This window comes from Chiloscyllium punctatum, chromosome 38, assembly GCF_047496795.1.
Source record: "Chiloscyllium punctatum isolate Juve2018m chromosome 38, sChiPun1.3, whole genome shotgun sequence".
NCBI lineage: Eukaryota > Metazoa > Chordata > Chondrichthyes > Orectolobiformes > Hemiscylliidae > Chiloscyllium > Chiloscyllium punctatum.
The window spans coordinates 59369973-59388484 of record NC_092776.1 but is presented as its reverse complement, the minus strand read 5'-3'; the positions used below and the strand labels follow the sequence as shown (position 1 = coordinate 59388484).

General features: G+C 45.9%; 1 protein-coding gene across 2 annotated transcripts in view; it reads right to left on the bottom strand.

The window, feature by feature from the left end:
* Positions 1-17815, bottom strand: part of sirt1 (sirtuin 1) — a 34663-nt gene extending 16848 nt beyond the window's left edge. Inside the window, exons 1-4 of one of the 2 annotated variants that reach the window (XM_072557960.1) lie at positions 17574-17815; positions 5361-5504; positions 2133-2374; positions 643-795 (exon numbers count right to left, since the gene is read on the bottom strand). In XM_072557960.1, the coding sequence (XP_072414061.1) occupies positions 643-795; positions 2133-2374; positions 5361-5504; positions 17574-17778 (744 nt within the window). In that variant the 5' untranslated portion in view covers positions 17779-17815. The remainder of the gene's footprint in view (positions 1-642; positions 796-2132; positions 2375-5360; positions 5505-17573) is intronic. The other variant, XM_072557961.1, reaches the window with a different exon arrangement.
* Positions 17816-18512: the final 697 nt, after the last annotated feature.

Genomic DNA, 18512 nt, shown 5'->3' with positions numbered 1-18512 from the left:
TGACCCTCGTTTTATGAAAAAAGTGCACAATGTGTTTACAAATTCCTTTTGCATCCATAAAACCGGTTCCTGTGCATTTATGTATGTCACGTCTAGCCCACACAAATGCATCCCAATGCAAGCCTGTCTCATCGTTTTAAATTGACTTTTAATGTAAACAAGCACAGTCCAAATAAATAAGTAAATTATTTCCAATAGCAGAATCACAACCAATTGTGGATATACTTTTGAGGATTGCAAACACAGGCTGGTTGAGGTCGACCAGCATGCCAGCTGTGAATGTTCAACGTGTCGTCTGAGATGAGATGGTCCATCAGTCGAGACTTATCACCTACAGACCCGGCATCATACTGGCATTGAAACTCATTGCAGCACGTCAATCATGCTCAACCTGTCTCTTTTTGTGAATGTATAAACACTGTTTTCATGCTCACTAATGATTAATGGGGTAAAGTTGGTAAATTTACATTTATAAACTGTAATTGGATGACAGTGTTTATGTATCTGTCTTTTTGCTTTAACCTTACTGTCTCAAGTCTCTCTCGCTGTCTATTTGATCCTCACCCTCCCTTTATCTCATCCTTTAAATCAATCATGATACTCACGTAACAAGTTTTTAAAGAATTCTTGTGTGATATCTACCTTTGCAAACTTAAAAAATGGCCGGGGGTCTTTTCTAAAATATTCAATATCAAACATGGCATGAGGATCTGGAAGGTCTGGGAAATCTACTGCTAATCTGGCGTAGATTCCATCTCTTGATCTGAAGTCTGGTATTCCACATGAAACAGAGACCTAGAAAAACCCAAAAATATATCAATCAACTCAAAGACAGAGAGCATATTTAACTTAGTTCGTTTTCCAACTATTACTTCTACTTAAAAGATTTAATAATTCAACCTTCTTTGCCAATACAATGGTTAAACATGAATCTTATACATAGGGACTGCTGAACTAAACTGCTGAACAATGCAACAGCACCAAGAGACTGATGAAATACTGACACTTCTAAGATCACTGCAAACAAAATACAAACTTACTAAAAGATCAAAGGCCTTACTCCTACTCAATTTTTCATTATTTTCCCACACCTGGCACATTAATGTGCCACAAAGTTTGGACAGGTGTATATTTCTTCTTCGTTGTTCCTGTCACATAATTTCATGCTCCAGTTAGAAAATGTGATGCAGAGCAGTATCGCTAGCATGTTTCTGGCAAAGATTCAATTCAAACATAAGGAACCAACAGCATCAAACTGTACCAGTTTTTCACACTGTAATAGGAGCTCTTCTGATCACATATGAGCCACATGGGCCAACCATTAGGAATGAAGGGAAAAGCAAGTTGCTGGAAATCTGAAATAATCAAAACATGAACGCTGGTTCTCTCTCCACAGATGCTGCCAGAGTCATTGAATTGTTCCAGCACTTTGTTTGTGTTACACTAGAGATAAGCTCAGGCTGATTAGCAATGATTTTACACAGAGAAGGGAACACGAGAGGCACAGATAAGATAAATTATGAACAGCTTTTCGTCATGGTGGGGGAGCCTAAAACTAGAGGGCATAGGTTCAAGGTGAGAGAAGAGAGATACAAAAGGATCCAGAGGGGCAATTTTTTTCCACACAAAGGGTAGTTAGTGTCTGGAATGAGCTGCCAAAGATAGTGGTAGAAGTGAGTACAATTTCGTAATTTCAGAAACAATTAGACAGATACATGGAAGGGATAGACATGGAAGGATATGGACCAAACACAGGCAAATGGGACTAGCTTAAACATGAAAACTGGGCAGGTTGGACAATTTGGGCTAAAAGGCCTGTTTCCATTTGGTAGACCTCTATGACTTCAAACTGAGAACCAAGAAAAACCAATGCATGCTCCCAAACAGGAAGTATATTTACACAATTGCAAACAGATCAAAAAGGTAAGCTTGATAAAAACTATTACTATAATTCACGCTACTAAAATATGGTAATTAAAAATGAACTCTTCTAAAATGACAAAGATCTTAGTTGTGAAAGACAATTTCAATTTGATAATAGCCTGCAGCTGCTACTCATTGCATTTACAACAGGTAAGAGGATTGTAAAATTGTGATATTTTAGTTATTCAACACTTTTCCTTAATACTTACCCCAGCTCCAGTAAGGACCATGATTTTTTTGCTCTCTTTCAAGATCCTCACCACATCCTCAAGGGTGTTAATATCTTTGCGCTTCTTCCGTTTTGGTGGCTCTGACAAAATGTTCAGAACAATCTGCCACAGTGTCATGTCATCGAGATCAGGTGGAGGACTGCTCCCTCGCAACAGATCCTTCAGGATAGAACGTGGATCGGTACCCAGCATGAGATGCTGCTGGACAAAACTGTAAGGACCTAGTCAGAAAGGGGAAAGGGAAAAGTCAGGCATTTCAAAAATGAAAAATTCTTGAAAGGTAATCCAAATAGTGTCTAAGTTTTCTCATATCATCTGGGGGCCACAAATCCTTCCACCTGATCCCCACCAGCTGTGGAAGCACATACCAGTGAATGTCATGTGAAACGAGTGTACCCTTAGGCGTCTGCATTTAGGTTCATCACTCTCACCATTAAAGATCACGGATCAATGAGCAGATTCTGAAAGCTTGTGAAATTGAAAATCATGAAGGATCTAAAATGGAGGACGACTGAGAAACATTATGCACAGGGAATAGAGTGTGTCTGTGTATAAATCAAACAGTGAACATGCAGTTATAACAAGCAAGGAGAAAACTTAGTGGTGTGCCAGCTTTTATTGCAAAAGGATCATGGAATCAAATAGTTACTACACAGGTGGTGCCCATGATGGCTTACTGCAAGAGCAGCTCATCTAGTCCTGGTCCACAGCCTTTCCCCATAGCCCTGCAGACCTTTCACTGTCAGATAATTAACCAATTCTATTTTAAACCACATGACAAAATTAGCTTATGCTACACTCTGAGGCTTAAGCTACATTCCACATCCTAACCAGTCACCACATAAAACGCTTTTGTGGCCTTGGCTTCTGTTGACAATCAGCTTACATTGTCGTGTTCTGGTTTTGGATTCTTCCATCAATAGAAGTAGTTTATCCTGTACCAACAGCCCTTGGATTTGAAAACCTCTATCAAAACTTCTCCTAACCTTCTGAGGAACATTAATTCTGACTTCTCTTCACAGATGCTGCCAGACCTGCTGAGCTTTTCCAGTAATTTCTGTTTTTGTTTCTGGAATTCAGTCAATCTCACTGGAAGGCATTGACCACTCAGGACTAGGACAAGAAGGAATGTATTTACTTCAAGGACTCTCTGGAATGCTCCAGTCCAAAAGGTGGGTGCTCAGTCAGCCAGCCAGCATATTCAAGATAGTGGTTGATAGATTTTGAATACTAAAGGAATAAAAGGATATAGGAGTAGGCTGGTAGGTGGAGTTGAGGTACAAGATCATCCTATTGAAAGATAAAGCAGAATTGAAGGGTGAATGGTCCACTTCAATTCCTAGTTTGTATGTTCTTGACACGCCTGTATAAAAAAACAAATTCACGAGAGATAAGAAATGACAACAAAATTAAAGTAGAGGATGCATTTTTCTTCACTATTAAATAATGCTCACCTGTCTTGATATAGTTCCTTTAACAGCAAATTGTCCCAAGGTACTTCATGGAAGCATGGGTCAGACTAAATCTGACAGTAAACCAAATAAATGGTTAAGAGGACAGGTGTCCATGACAGGCAGATAGAAAAAGAGAATTTCGAAATGTCAGAGCACAGCAACTAAAACATGGCTATCAATGATGAAAAGATTAAAACTGGTGCAAGAGATTGGAGAAATAGATAGAACTCAGAGGATTGCATGACTGGAAGTGATTAAGAGATATGAGGTCCAAGGACATGGAGCTATTTGAATACAAGGATGAGAATGTCCAAATGGCACAACTACCAGACCAGGAGGCAGTGCAGATTAGCAAGCAAGAATGGGTGATGGATGCAAGATTTGAAAGAGAACGATATGGGATTGGAAGCTCAATTGAGGTGAAGTTTGTAAATGGTCTTGTTCAGTTCAAGTTGTTTAAAAAAAATTGTGGTCATTGCTGACTGAGCCAGCATTTACTGCCCATTCCTTATTGGCCTTAAAAAAGTGGCGTTGAGCTGCCTTCTTGAATTGTTGCAGTCCATGTGCTGTAGGTAGACCCACAATGCCATTAGGGAGGGAGTTCCAGAATTTTGACCCAATGACAGTGAAAGAAATGGCAATATATTTCCAAGTCAGAATGGTGAGTGGTTTGGATTGTTTAGCTCCATCTATGGCATGTAGATTCTGCAATTTGGCATGCAAGCAGTTCTGTTTTGTAGCTTCACCAGGTTGACTACTTCATTTTTACATATGCTTGGTGCTGCTTGGCATGCCTGCCAGGATTCCTCATTGAACCAGTGTTGTTTCCCTAAGTTTGATGATGGTAGTACAGTGGGAAATATGCCCAGGCTACATGCCTGTATTTACAGATATGCTCTAGTTTGCTCAAAAGCACACAATCTGAAGGCTGTCAATCCAAGTAACATTTTATAAATTCCTACTTTGGAAATAGAACCAATCTGACTCAAGATTGGAATCCAGACAGACTCTAATTTCACACCTTTAGTGCATTGCCTGAACTGACATGTAACTTTTTTTTATATGAAACTTTTAGTTATCTCAGGAATGTGACTTGAAAGAAGTTCTGGGATTTACATATGAATGAATCGAAACCTGCAATCCATTCTAAAAGATGAAAGACTTAACAGGTTTGTTCAATATATTGTATCAGTTGCATGACACAATGATCTTATGCTATAAATTCTGTGTCTTGTGATCCTGCCCCACTAGCTACCTGAAAAAAAGAGCAGTGCTCTGAAAACTTGTACTTCCAAATAAACCTGTTGGTCTATAACCTGAAGTTGTGTGATTTTTAACTTTGTCCACCCCAGTCCAACATCGGCATCTCCTCATCATGTATTTAACTGGATGCTGCAAGATATATTCACTGGTGAAGAGGAACATATACTCCAGTTGACACCATCACAGTTTTTAAGATACACTGTTTTAAAAACAAAGCTTGAAACACTAAGATCAAACAGTTTCACTATGCTAAGCTGCATGCTGTAAAGCAGGGAGTTTCAGAAGAAAATTTTAGAGCAGTTGACAACAGAAAGAGGTGAGGTAGGAGAGAATAGGAGTCAACAGCAAGAAAATGAATTGCACTCTACTGAGCACACCAAGTGCCAATAAAATCATACTATATAGAGATGAAAAGTAACTTGTGCATGAATTAAGCATTTGAGCTTCCAACTCTTCTCTAAGTAAAATAATCCATTAATTACATATTGACCTGTACCTATCCGGGTACGTGGAGTCCAGTCACTTGAGCTTGCATGGGATGTTTTGTCATCGTCATCACTTTCCCAAGAACGAACCCCATTTGGAACAATTTCCTCAGAAGCAGCATTTACCTCATATCCTCCAGATAAGCTGGCTGAAATTTAAAGGACAAACACTGTAAAACTACGCTTAACAAAAGTTAGTTTTTATGAGAAAATAATCAATTGGCCATCCCAATCTTATGCCAAGCAGGATCATGTAATAGGGGCTGTTCATCTGGCTCCCCATCCTGGTGTGCTACTAACTGGGTCATCTACTGGAATCCCATTTTAAGGTGCACCCTTAACCACAAAAATACTTCATTTAATCTCTGCTCTAGCCACAAATGCACTGTCACTCAGCAGACGTTACAATTGGACAGAGAGCTTCTCATTGTGTGGTTATTTGAGGAGAAAATAGATCATGCAAAAACTCAAAAGTAACACACACTCAGCATATACACATAATAGGTTGAAACAATCATTCTGCCTGGCAGATGACTAATGAGAAATATTGGATGACTTGGTAAATTACACAGCAATTGTAACTCCATCCAAAACTTCAACCAAAGTTGTGACCTGTTCAACAGAAAGCTAATGACAGTCCATCATGTTGATTAGTTTGTTGGATCCAATAAAATTCACTGTTGTGAGCATGGAAAGAAAGTTAATAAGATTCGTATTGATAATGATCAGACCTTCCTAACCAATGTGTTAGCATTTACTGCAAGTGAAGCATATTTAATATGAGCAGGAGTGGGCTATGGAGCCTTCTCTGCTATTCAATCATGGCTGATCTTCTACTTCAATGCCACCTTCTTGTATCTCCAATCTCAATGTATCTTGTAACTAGAATCTATCAATCTCTGGTTTGAAAAATGTCAGCGACTCAGTGTAGAGAATTTCAAAGATTCACCAGCTTCAGTGAAGAAATTTCTTCTCCTCTTGGTCCTAAATGGTCTATCCCTTATGTAAAATATTAAACAGTCATAGTAAATAAGTTCATAATAAAAAATAGTTACAATTTTAAATCAATCAGGCTGCATTATTGTGATTGAATATTTGATGAATATTCTGTTTCTACATATAAATTTTCTGTTGAATATTACAGAAACTGCTACTCAATTATAAGTACTAAAAATTGCATTTATAAAGTGACTTTCATAAGCTCAGGATGTTCCAAACTGTCTAATAATTTAAGTACTCTTTGGACAAGTCATTTGGTGATACAGAATTTGAAATTGTTGAAAGGACATATCTAGTCAAAGCTTTTCATCTTGAATTTATCAGTGCAATTTGCAAGAAATACCAAAGTAAAGGAAAGACATTTATTGAGAGAGCAGTGTTGAGTGGTTAGTAAGCACACTGACTGGTACAGGAATTGACACGGAGAATGCACAAGTCGATGACGGACTGTTAACTACCGGGCTTTGTTTAGATTTTAAACCAGGTGAGTAGACTCCAAATTGATTCCATTGGATTGAGAACCTACTCGAGAACGGTAGTCACCTAGTTTGTTAATAGGAAACAAACATAGTGAGCGCACAATCTTTTTTTTGTTATTTCAAAAATATACTTTATTCATAAAATATTTTGATGATCTGTACAATTGGTCATGCCATACATACGTAAGCATTCCATTTCTTTGCATACAGAGATGAGTAATCATTCATATATACAGGTCTGTATGATTACTATCCACATATTTAGCGGGGGGGCTCAGCAGAGCCCCCTTACTGCGTCGACTCCCTGTGCTTAGGCAGGCAGACACCTCCCTTTGCCTGTAAATACTGCTGCATCACAGCGCCAGGGACCTGGGTTCAATTCTACCTTTGGGTGACTGCCTGTAGGCAGTTTGCATATTCTCTGTGTGTCGGTTTCCTCCCACAGAGGATGCAAATTAGGTGGGCTGGCCTTGCTAAATTGCCCATGACGTGCAGGTTAGATGAGCCAGGAGAAATGTGGGATGTTCTTCACTTGGTTGCTGCGGACTTTATTGGCTGAATGGCCTGCTTCCATACTGTAGATGTTCTAGGAACTAACCTTATGTATTAGGTTCCAGTACCTATCATGAGCACCTGACTAGATGTCGGTGTTTTTTTTTTACAGAATATTAGTAAATGCTGTCCAATCATATAATCACATTTAATGCTGGACCGTTATTAATTTGGAAGTGCAAATTGGTTGGGTATAACTAATCTCAACAAAATGTGCATTTTTTCCAGCAATACTTTATGAAATGTTAAAACAGAGGAAAGTTGGCAGCCAATTTGCAAACAGCAATCCAAACAGTTTTTGATATCAACCAAGATTTGTATTTCATGGTAATTCTGGGGGAGATGGTACAGTATTCAGAATTTTCTGCACCTATGATCTATGGGGCCTTTTATTTCCTACTGTGGTTTAAGACTGTGTCTAATCGTACACTCCCACAGCTTCGATTCTATGCTTGCATCACTGAAGATAAAGACTGAAGCCAGACAGTAATAGAGGTGAGTCATATCCCAGGTTATGCAGCAGTCACCCAAAAGAAGCTTTCTATATATTAAATACAACATTGAACATGCCCCAGAAAGTGTTAATTATATTTAAGTATACATCTGCCACTGTTACGTGTTCTACTTTATGTTATATGGTGGACTTTACAATCTCGTAATGGTTGTCACAAACCTAGCACCCATTCTGGATGAGGCACATGCCAAACAGCTGGGGGAGATCATGTCGAATCAATTTAATTGAATTTTTCATAGTGGTAACAAGGTGTATAGATGAGGCTAGTGCAGCTGATGTAGTCTGCCTGGACTTCAAGGCTTTTGGCATGAATTTACAAGGAAGAATAGTCGCAAAAGTCAGGATCTGCAGGGGTCCAGTACAATTTGATAAATTCGACTCAAAATTGGTTCAAGGGCAGGAGGCAGAGGATAATGGTTGAAGGGTTTTTTTTGGTGTCTGCAAGTCTGTGTCTAGTGGCATACCACAGGGTTTGGCACTAGGTCTCTTGCTGTTTGTAGAGTACAAAGGTGATCTCGACATTAATACTGGAGGTATGATCAGTAAATTTACAAATGTCACAAAAATTGTTGGAGTGGAGGAAAGTCTTAAAAACTAGGGACAATATGAACAGATTGGTCTGTTGTACAACAGCAAATTTGAGAGGAATAACAAGACAAGGGAATACACGATGAATGGTAGGACCCTAGGTAGTACAGAGCATCAGAGGGATCGCATGCCAATAGATCCTGAAGGCAACTGGCAGCTGGATAAGCTGGGTAAAGCAGCATATGAGAGACTCGTCTTTATTAGCTTGAGGTACTGAAAGTAAAGCAGGGAGGTTATGATGGAGCAGTATAAAAATTTGGCTAGGCCATAGCTGAAGTACTGTGTGCTGTTCTGGCCAGCGCAGCATAAAAAGGACATGATTGCATTAAAGAGGGTTGCACGGGCTGAAGTGTTTCAACTACAAAGGCTGGGGTTATTTTCCTTAGAGCAGAAAAGACTGATGAGGGAACTGGAGTGAAGTATGCAAAATTGAAGGGAAAGGTAGGGTATACAGGAAGAAACCTTTTCTCTTATTTAACAGGTCAATAGTCAAAAGCCATAGGAAGCAGCATGAAGATTTGAGGAAAATGTTTTTCAGAGAGGGTAATGGTTATTTGGAACTCACTGCTTGCAAAGGTGGTAGAATTCACACCTCAACATTTAAGAAGTATTTACATGAGTACAGTACTTGAAACAATATAGCATACAAGACCAAGGGACAGGTACAGGAACATGGGATTAGAGTAGGTAGGTACTTGATGACTGGCACAGAGAAGATGGGCTAAAGGGCCTCTTTAAACTCTGAAAGTCATTCTGCACTGTACCACATGCACAGCACCCTCCCTGCTTCAAACTATATTCTAAAACAAACAAAGCTGTCCACAACCTTTAAAATGCAAACACTTTTTAAAATGTCTACTTTACATTTTTTGATCGTTTTAGTAGCATATCAATCAGCTTACTCCCTAACAACGGCCTCATTACATCTGCCCACCTTGTGTTCCTCTATTGATGACCAGAACTTCTTCGTGAAATTATTTCCCCTTGCTTTGCCGCTACCCATGTGTAAGTTTTATGAAACAATTCCTTTCCTTCAGCTTGCTGTCTATTCATAGAATCAACAGAATTCTTACAGTGTGAAAGCAGGCTATTCAGCCCATAAAGTCCACACCAACCCTCCACAAAGAGCAGCCCACCCAGACCCATTCCCCTATCCCTGGCTAATCCACATAGCCTGAACACCCCTAGACATTATGCAGAAGCAAAGAGGTTCTTCTGCAGCTGTACAGGGCCCTGGTGAGACCACATCTGGAGTATTGTGTGCAGTTCTGGTTTCCAAATTTGAGGAAAGACATTCTGGCTATTGAAGGAGTGCAGCGTAGGTTCACAAGGTCAATTCCTGGAATGGCGGGACTACCATACGCTGAAAGACTGAAGTGACTGGGCTTGTATACCCTTGAGTTTAGAAGACTGAGAGGGGATCTGATTGAGACATATAAGATTATCAAAGGATTGGACACACTGGGAGGAAATCAGAGCACCCAGAGGAAACTAACAGACACAGGAAGAATGTGCAAACTCCACACAGACAGTTGCCCAAGAGGGAAACTGAACCGGATCCCTAGTTCTGAGAGGCAGCAGTGCAAACCACTGAATCACTGTGCTGACCCCATACTTTACTGTGAAGCATTCTCAGACATGTTTCCTCCTCACCTGGCAAACACCCAGTTAATTGAAGCCAAATGTCAACTAATGATATTACAAATAAACTCAAAACATCAATTCATTCTAGAACATAGAACATAGAACATAGAAAAATACAGCGCAGTACAGGCCCTTTGGCACTCGATGTTGCACCGACCGAAGCCTACCTAACCTACTCTAGCCCAATAACCTCCATATGCTTGTCCAATGCCCGCTTAAATGCCCATAAAGAGGGAGAGTCCACCACTGATACTGGCAGGGCATTCCATGAACTCACAACCCGCTGAGTAAAAATTCTACCCCTAACATCTGTCCTATACCAACCTCTACTTAATTTAAAGCTATGTCCCCTAGTAACAGCTGACTCCATACGCGGAAAAAGGTTCTCACTGTCAACCCTATCTAAACCCCTAATCATCTTGTACACCTCCATCAAGTCACCCCTAAACCTTCTCTTCTCCAATGAGAACAGCCCCAAGTGTCTCAGCCTTTCCTCATATGATCTTCCTACCATACCAGGCAACATCCTGGTAAACCTCCTCTGCACCCGTTTCAGTGCCTCCACATCCTTCCTATAGTATGGCGACCAAAACTGCACACAATACTCCAGATAAGGCCGCACCTGAGTCTTACACAACTGCAACATGACCTCAGGACTCTGGAAATCAATTCCTCTACCAATAAAGCCCAGTATGCCATATGCCTTCTTCACCGCACTATTTACCTGGGTGGCAACTTTCAGAGATCTGTGTGCATGGACACCAAGATCCCTCTGCTCATCCACACTACCAAGTAGCCTACCATTAGCCCAGTAATCCATCTTCTTGTTACTCCTACCAAAGTGAATGACTTCACACTTAGCTACATTGAACTCCATTTGCCACCTTTCTGCCCAGCTCTGCAACTTATCTATATCCCGTTGTAACCTGCCACATCCTTCTTCGCTGTCCACCACTCCACCGACTTTCGTATCATCCGCAAACTTGCTCACCCAGCCTTCAAGCCCCTCCTCCAGGTCATTTATAAAAATGACAAACAGCAATGGTCCCAAAACAGATCCTTGCGGAACACCGCTAGTAACTGCACTCCAAGATGAACCTATACCATCAACTACTACCCTCTGTCTCCTTCCAGCCAGCCAATTCCTAATCCAAATCTCTAATGCACCTCAATGCCATACCTCCGTAATTTTTGCAGTAGCCTACCATGGGGTACCTTATCGAACGCCTTGCTAAAATCCATATACACCACATCTACCGCTTTACCCTCGTCCACTTCCTTGGTCACCTTCTCAAAGAACTAACCTTAAAACTAAGTTTTGAGTTAGAATAGTTAGCTTATAAAATCTCACGATAGACATCAACTATTCAACCATCTTCCATGGAATTTTGCGGGTATAGCACAGTGACAATTTGCTCTGCAACTTTTATAACTGAACTTTAACCATAGCTTTAACTTATGCTAGCACTGTTAAGTAGAGGAGGAAGGAAGGAAGGAACAATATTATGTTGTATCATTGAGGTGGAGTAGGGAGAAAAGTGGTTGAAATGATGCAAATGCACTAGTTGGGCTGATGGCCTGTTTCCAGGTTGTGAATTCTGGAATTGTCGAAGAATGAGATGTGATCTAGAGGGATTCCAAGAGGCTTGATAGGGTAAATGCTGAGAGGATGATTCCCCACAGGGGAGAGTCTAGGACCAGAGGGCGTAGTCTCAGAAATAAAGGAGAGCCACTTTAATGCTGAGACAAGGATGAATTTCTTCTCCAGCGGTCTTTGGAACTCCTCGCCACAGAAAGCTGTGGGGGCAGAGTCCATATGAATATTTAAGGCTGAAATAGAAAACATCTTGCTCCGTGAGGGAACCAAGGGTTACGGGGAAAACGCAGGAAAATGGACATAAGGAATATTTCATATTGAATGGCAAAACAGGCTTGAGGGTCCAAACGACCCACTCCTGGTCTCATTGCTTACAGGTCATGCAAGGTATGCATATATGCCATAATGATGACACTGCCCACTTCTAGCCTTGAGAGATGCATGTAAGATATTCCTGCATGTAAGTATTGAACTCCTTTCAAAACCAGAAAAGGTAGATTGTTCATTGGTCAACAATTCAGTTCAGAAAGAAGGTCACAACACATTGTGACCATGCAGCTTTTGGAGATTCAATTGCTGATTTTAAAAAAAATCCTTTCATGCATTGTGGGTGTGATTGGCTGGGCCAGCATTCATTTCCATCCCTAGTTACCCTTGAGAAGGTTAGGAAAGACATTCCTGGATTTTAACCCAGCGACAGGGAAAGACTGGCAATATATTTCCAAAGTGATGAGTAGTTTGGAGGGGAATTTTCAACTGGTGTTTCCACATGCCTGCTGTCCTTATCTTTCTAGATGCTAGCGGTTGTGGGTTTGGAAGATGCTGTCGAAGGAGGAGATTCATCCGAGGAGCAGGACAATTGACATTTTGGGCAAAAGCACTTCATCAGGAATACAGGCAGGGAGCCTTCAGGGTGGAGAGATAAATGGGGGAGGGGGGGGGGGGGTGGAGAAGGGGGGATGGGGCTGGGGAGAAGGTAGCAAAGAGTACAATAGGTGAATGAGGGTGGGGATGAAGGTGATAGGTCAGAGAGGAGGGTGGAGTGGATAGGTGGAAAGTAAGACAGGTCATGGGGACGGTGCTGAGCTGGAAGTGTGGAATGGTGGGGGGGGGAGCGCGGGGAGGAATGAAGGGGAAATGAGGAAACTGTTGAAGTCCACATTGATGCCCTGGGGTTGAAGTATTCTGAGGCTGAAGATGAGGCGTTCTTCCTCCAGGCGTCTGGTGGTGAGGGAGCGGCGGTGAAGGAGGCCCAGGACCTCCATGTCCTCGGCTGAGTGGGAGAGGGAGTTGAAACATTGGGCCACAGGGCGGTGGGGTTGATTGGTGCGGGTGTCCCAGAGATGTTCCCTAAAGCCCTCTACTAGGAGGCATCCAGTCTCCCCAATGTAGAGGAGACCGCATCGGGAGCAACGGATACAATAAATGATATTAGTGGATGTGCAGGTAAAACTTTGATGGATGTGGAAGGCTGGATGGAGGTGAGGGAGGAGGTGTGGCACAGGTTTTACAGTTCCTGCGGTGGCAGGGGAAGGTGCCAGGACAGGAGGGTGGGTTGTTGGTTGGGGGGGGGGGGGGGGGGGGGGGGGGGGGGGGGGCGGTGGGCGGAGTGGACCTAACCAGGTAGTCACGGAGGGAACGGTCTGTGCGGAAGGCGGAAAGGGGTGGGAAGGGAAATATATCCCTGGTGGTGGGGTCCGTTTGGAGGTGGCGGAAATATCGTCGGATGATGTGGTTTATGCGAAGGTTGGTAGGGTGGAAGGTGAGCACCAGGGGGGTTCTGTCCTTGTTCAACCCAGGGCATCAATGTGGATTTCACCAGTTTCCTCATTTCCCCTTCCCCCACCTCACTCCAGCTCCAACCTTCCAGCTCAGCACTACCCTCATGACCTGTCCTACCTTCCTTTCCACCTCTCCACTCCACCCTCCTCCCTGACCTATCACCTCCCCCCCCCCCCTCCCCCCCCCCCCCCCCCCCCCCCCCCCCCCATTCACCTATTGTACTCGATGCTACTGTCGCCACACCCGCAACCCCCCCCCACCCCCACCCCTACCCCTACCCCTGCCCCTACCCCCCCCCGCCCCCCCCCCCTCTCATTTATCTCTCCACCATGCAGCCATCCTGCCTCTATTCCTGATGAAGGGCTTTTGCCCAAAACGTCAGCTCTCCTGCTCCTCGGATGCTGCCTGACCTGCTGTGCTTTTCCAGCACCACTCTACTTATATGGCTAGTCCAGATCAGTTTCTGGTCTGTGGTAACCCCAGAAATGGTGAGTGAAGAGACTCAGGGTGGTAATTTCATTGAATCTCAAGAGGCAATGGTTAAATTCTCAATGTGTGACACAAATGTTACTTGGCACCTTTTAGACTAAACTTATACATTATCCAAGTTTTGCTTCATTGAAACATGAACTACTTCAATCTGAGGAATTGTGAATGACTCTACAATGGTCAGAACCATCGACAAATATACCTCAAATCATAAGGACAGAAGTGCATAAGGTCATTTAAGAAGCAGTTGAAGATGTTTGGGCCAAGCATCCTACTGCAAAGAGGTCTTAGAATTCAGATGTCTGACCACCAAGAACCACAACCAACATGATTCCAACCAACAGAGAAATTTTGTCTAATTCCCACTGACTCCAGTTTTGCAGGGCATCTTGATGTAACACTTAGTCAAATGCAGCCTGCATTTCAAGAGTAGTAACTTTCACTTCAAGATTTCAGCCCTTTTGTTCATATTTGAACTAAGTCTGTAATGAACACAGGAGTTGAATGGCCCTGGTGGAAACCAAACTGGGCATTACTGGGCAAGTTATTGTTAAGCAAGTACTGCATGGACAATGGCACCTCCCAACACTTTGCTGACGATTGAGATCAGACTGATGGGAAGATAACTGCCCGCGTTGGACAGGTCCTGCTTTGAGAGTACAGGAGCCACCCACGCAATTTTCCACATGGTCAAGTAGATGCCAGTATTGTATCTGTACTGGAACAGTTTGACCAAAGGTGTAGCAAGTTGTGGAGCACCGAACTTAGTACTATCATCAGAATGTTGTAAGGGCCCAGAATCTTAACAGGATCTAATATCTTCAACCGTTTCTTGACCTCACATGGACTGAACTGAATTGGCTGATGACAGACATCTATGATGATGGGCACCCCTGGAGGAGGCTGAGATGGATCATCCGCTTGGCAACATTGGTTGAAGATTTTTTGTAAATGCTTTTACATTAGTGTGCTGGCCAACACCATTGTTGAGGATGGGATTATTTGTGCAGCCTCCTCCAGTGAGTTGTTTAATTGTCCACCACCACTCAGGACTGGATATGGCTGGACTGCAGAGCTTAGATCGGATCCGTTGATTGTGGAAGCACTTAGCTCTGTCTATCACTGCTTATGCTATTTGGTACACAAGGAGTCCTGCTTTGTCTTTTCCCAGGTTGTCACCTCATTTTTAGGTCTGCCTGGTGCTGCTTCTAACAGGCCATCCTGCACTCTCCACTGAGCCAGGGTTGATTCCCTGGCTTGATGTCAATGGTAGAGAGGGGAATTATGCCAGGGCAGGAGGTTGCACATTGTGTTTGAATGCAATTCTGTTGCTGCTGCTGCCAGTGACCCATGGCATCATGGATGCCCAGTCTTGAGTTGCTAGATGTAGTTAAAGTCTGTCTCATTTAGTGCCACACAACACGATGGGAGGGCATTCGCAACAAGACGACTGAACTTTGTATCCAACAAGGACTGTGCAGTTGTCACGCTTACTTAATACTGTCATGGACAAATGTATCTGGGATAGCAGATTTGAGAGGATGAGATTGGTGAGGGTGAGGTCAACTACGTTTTCCCTTGTTGGTTCTCCCACAACCTGCCAAAGGTTCAGTTTAGCAGCTATGTTCTTTAGAAACTGACATGATCAGTAGTACTGCTGCCGAGATACCCCACACCTAGGGTACACTTTGCCCACCTCATTCCTTCCTCCAAGTATTGTTCAACATGGAGGAGTATTGATTCATCAGCCAAGGAAGGAAGACATATGATAATTTGCAGGAAATGTTTTTGACCATGTTTGGCCTGGTGCTGAGGGACTTCATGGGGTTCAGAGTCAATGTTGAGGACTCACAGGGCAACTCCCTCCCAACTATACACCACTGTGCCGCCTGATGGTGGGACATCATTTGGAAGATATGATTCTATGAGTGAGACTATGTCAGGCTGTTACTTGATTAATCTCAGAGGCAGCTTTCCAATTTTGGCACCAGTCTTCAGATGCTTGTCAAGACGATTTCACAGAATTGGCAAAGCTATGTTTGTTGGTGCCTTTTCTGGTGCCTAAGTCAAAACCAGGTAGTCGCCTGGTTTCTGAGAGACTTTCTAATGATTTTCACAAGTCAGTTGTAGATGGCAGGGGAAAAGTTAACCATATTGCTGTCGGTCTAAGGTCACATGTAAGCCCACCAGATAAGGACATTGGTAACTTTCCCTAAAGGACATTAGCGAACCAAACAAGTTTTTCTGTCAATTGACAATGGGTTCACAGCAATCATTAGACTCTGATGAATTCAAAGTTCTCCATCTGCCATGGTGGGATATGAATGCAGAACACTGCCTGTGTCTAGTGGTAATACCACTCAGCCATCGCCTGCCCTGTTCACTGCCTATCATTTGACAGTCATTCAGCAGCCATCCCCTTCCCTTTGCCAATTGTACCCCTGATTACCCCACCTGCATTTGGTGGCTCTCCACATTTGTTGCCACTCCACTCCTCTCCACAATGTCCAGAACCATCCCAGACCCTTGGCAAATCCTAATGTGCCAGCCCACCTTCAATACTCCCTGACCAAACTCGGTACCACCTCCCCATTTCTAAACATCTCTCCCCTCAAATCCCCATTTCCAATCTGTCTCAGCCATCCTCGCAGACGTCAATCACTCCCCTCCCTCCCACATACTCCCCAATCTATCCCTCACCTCTCCCTGCCCCCCAAAGCCCCGCCCGACTCACCCAAAGCCCCGCCCCCACCCTCCCCAGCCCCTCCCTCCCCACTCACCCAAAGCCCCGCCCCCACCTCCCTCCCCACTCACCCAAAGCCCCACCCCTCCTCTCCCCAGCCCCTCCCTCACCACCCCAGCCCCCCCTCCCCACTCACCCAAAGCCCCGCCCCTCCTCTCCCCAGCTCTGCCCCTCCTCTCCCCAGCCCCGCCCCTCCTCTCCCCTCCACTCCCCAGCCCCGCCCCTCCACTCCCCAGCCCCGCCCCTCCACTCCCCAGCCCCTCCCTCCCCACTCACCCAAAGCCCCGCCCCCACCCTCCCTCCCCACTCACCCAAAGCCCCGCCCCCACCCTCCCTCCCCACTCACCCAAAGCCCCGCCCCCACCCTCCCTCCCCACTCACCCAAAGCCCCGCCCCTCCTCTCCCCAACCCCTCCCTCACCACCCCCAGCCCCCCCTCCCCACTCACCCAAAGCCCCGCCTCTCCTCACCCCAGCTCCGCCCCTCCACTCCCCAGCCCCGCCCCTCCACTCCCCAGCCCCTCCCCAGCCCCGCCCCTCCTCTCCCCAGCCCCGCCCCTCCTCTCCTCTCCCCAGCCCCGCCCCTCCACTCCCCAGCCCCGCCCCTCCACTCCTCTCCCCGCCCCGCCCCTCCACACCCCAGCCCGCCCCTCCACTCCCCGGCCCCGCCCCTCCACGGCCCCGCCCCTCCACGCCCCGGCCCCGCCCCTCCACTCCCCGGCCCCGCCCCTCCACTCCCCGGCCCCGCCCCTCCACTCCCCCAATTCCTTGCTCCCAATGCCCCTCACCCACCTCCCCCTCCCCCACATCCTCCCCACTTCAAGCCGCTGTACCTGCTCCTGGTGCCGACCCGCTCTCCGGGATCTCATTCGGCTGCGGATCGTGCTGGGTGTCGGCCCCGGAGGCCTGCTGCTGGGTCCCGGCCGCTCTCTGCCTGTGCTCCCCGGTGCCGGTTGGGGTGGTGGTGGAGGTTGGGCCCGGGGCCGGGTCGGGAGCATCGAGCCGGGCTCTCTTCCGGAGATGATCCCCGTCCGCCATCTTGGCCAGCGCTGCCCAACCCCCCCAGAGTCACGTGGGCACCAGGGTCAGAGGGCAGCGTCCGCCGCACATGCTCAGAGGGAGAGACAGCACAGAGATGGGGGAAAGGAGGGGGGTGTAATGGTCGGGGGAGGGAGGGGAAGGGGGGAAAATGAGGGGGAGAGGGAATGGGGGGGGAATGAATGAGGGGGGAGGGGAAGGAATGGGGGGGAATGAGGGGGGAGGGGAAGGAATGAGGGGGGGAGGGGGGGAAGGAATGAGGGGGGAGTGGGGGAAGGAATGAGGGGGGAGGGGGGGAAGGAATTGGGGGGGGGGAATGGGGAGGGAGGGGGGAAGGAATGGGGGGGGAATGGGGGGGAGGGGGGAGGAGGAATGGGGGGAGGGGGAGGGGGGAGGGAATGGGGGGAGGGGGGAGGGGGAGGGGGGAGGGAATGGGGGGAGGGGGAGGGAGAGGGGGGGGAGGGAATAGGGGGGAGGGAATGAGGGGGAGGGGGGAGGGAATGGGGGGAGGGGGGGGAGGGAATGGGGGGAAGGGGGGGGAGGGAATAGGGGGAGGGGGGGGAGGGGAATAGGGGGAGGGGGGGGAGGGGGGAGGGAATGGGGGGGAGGGGGAGGGGGGAGGGAATGGGGGGGAGGGGGGAGGGGGAGGGAATGGGGGGAGGGGGGAGGGAATGGGCGGGGGGAGGGGGAGGGAATGGGGGGGGGAGGGGGAGGGAATGGGGGGGAGGGGGGGG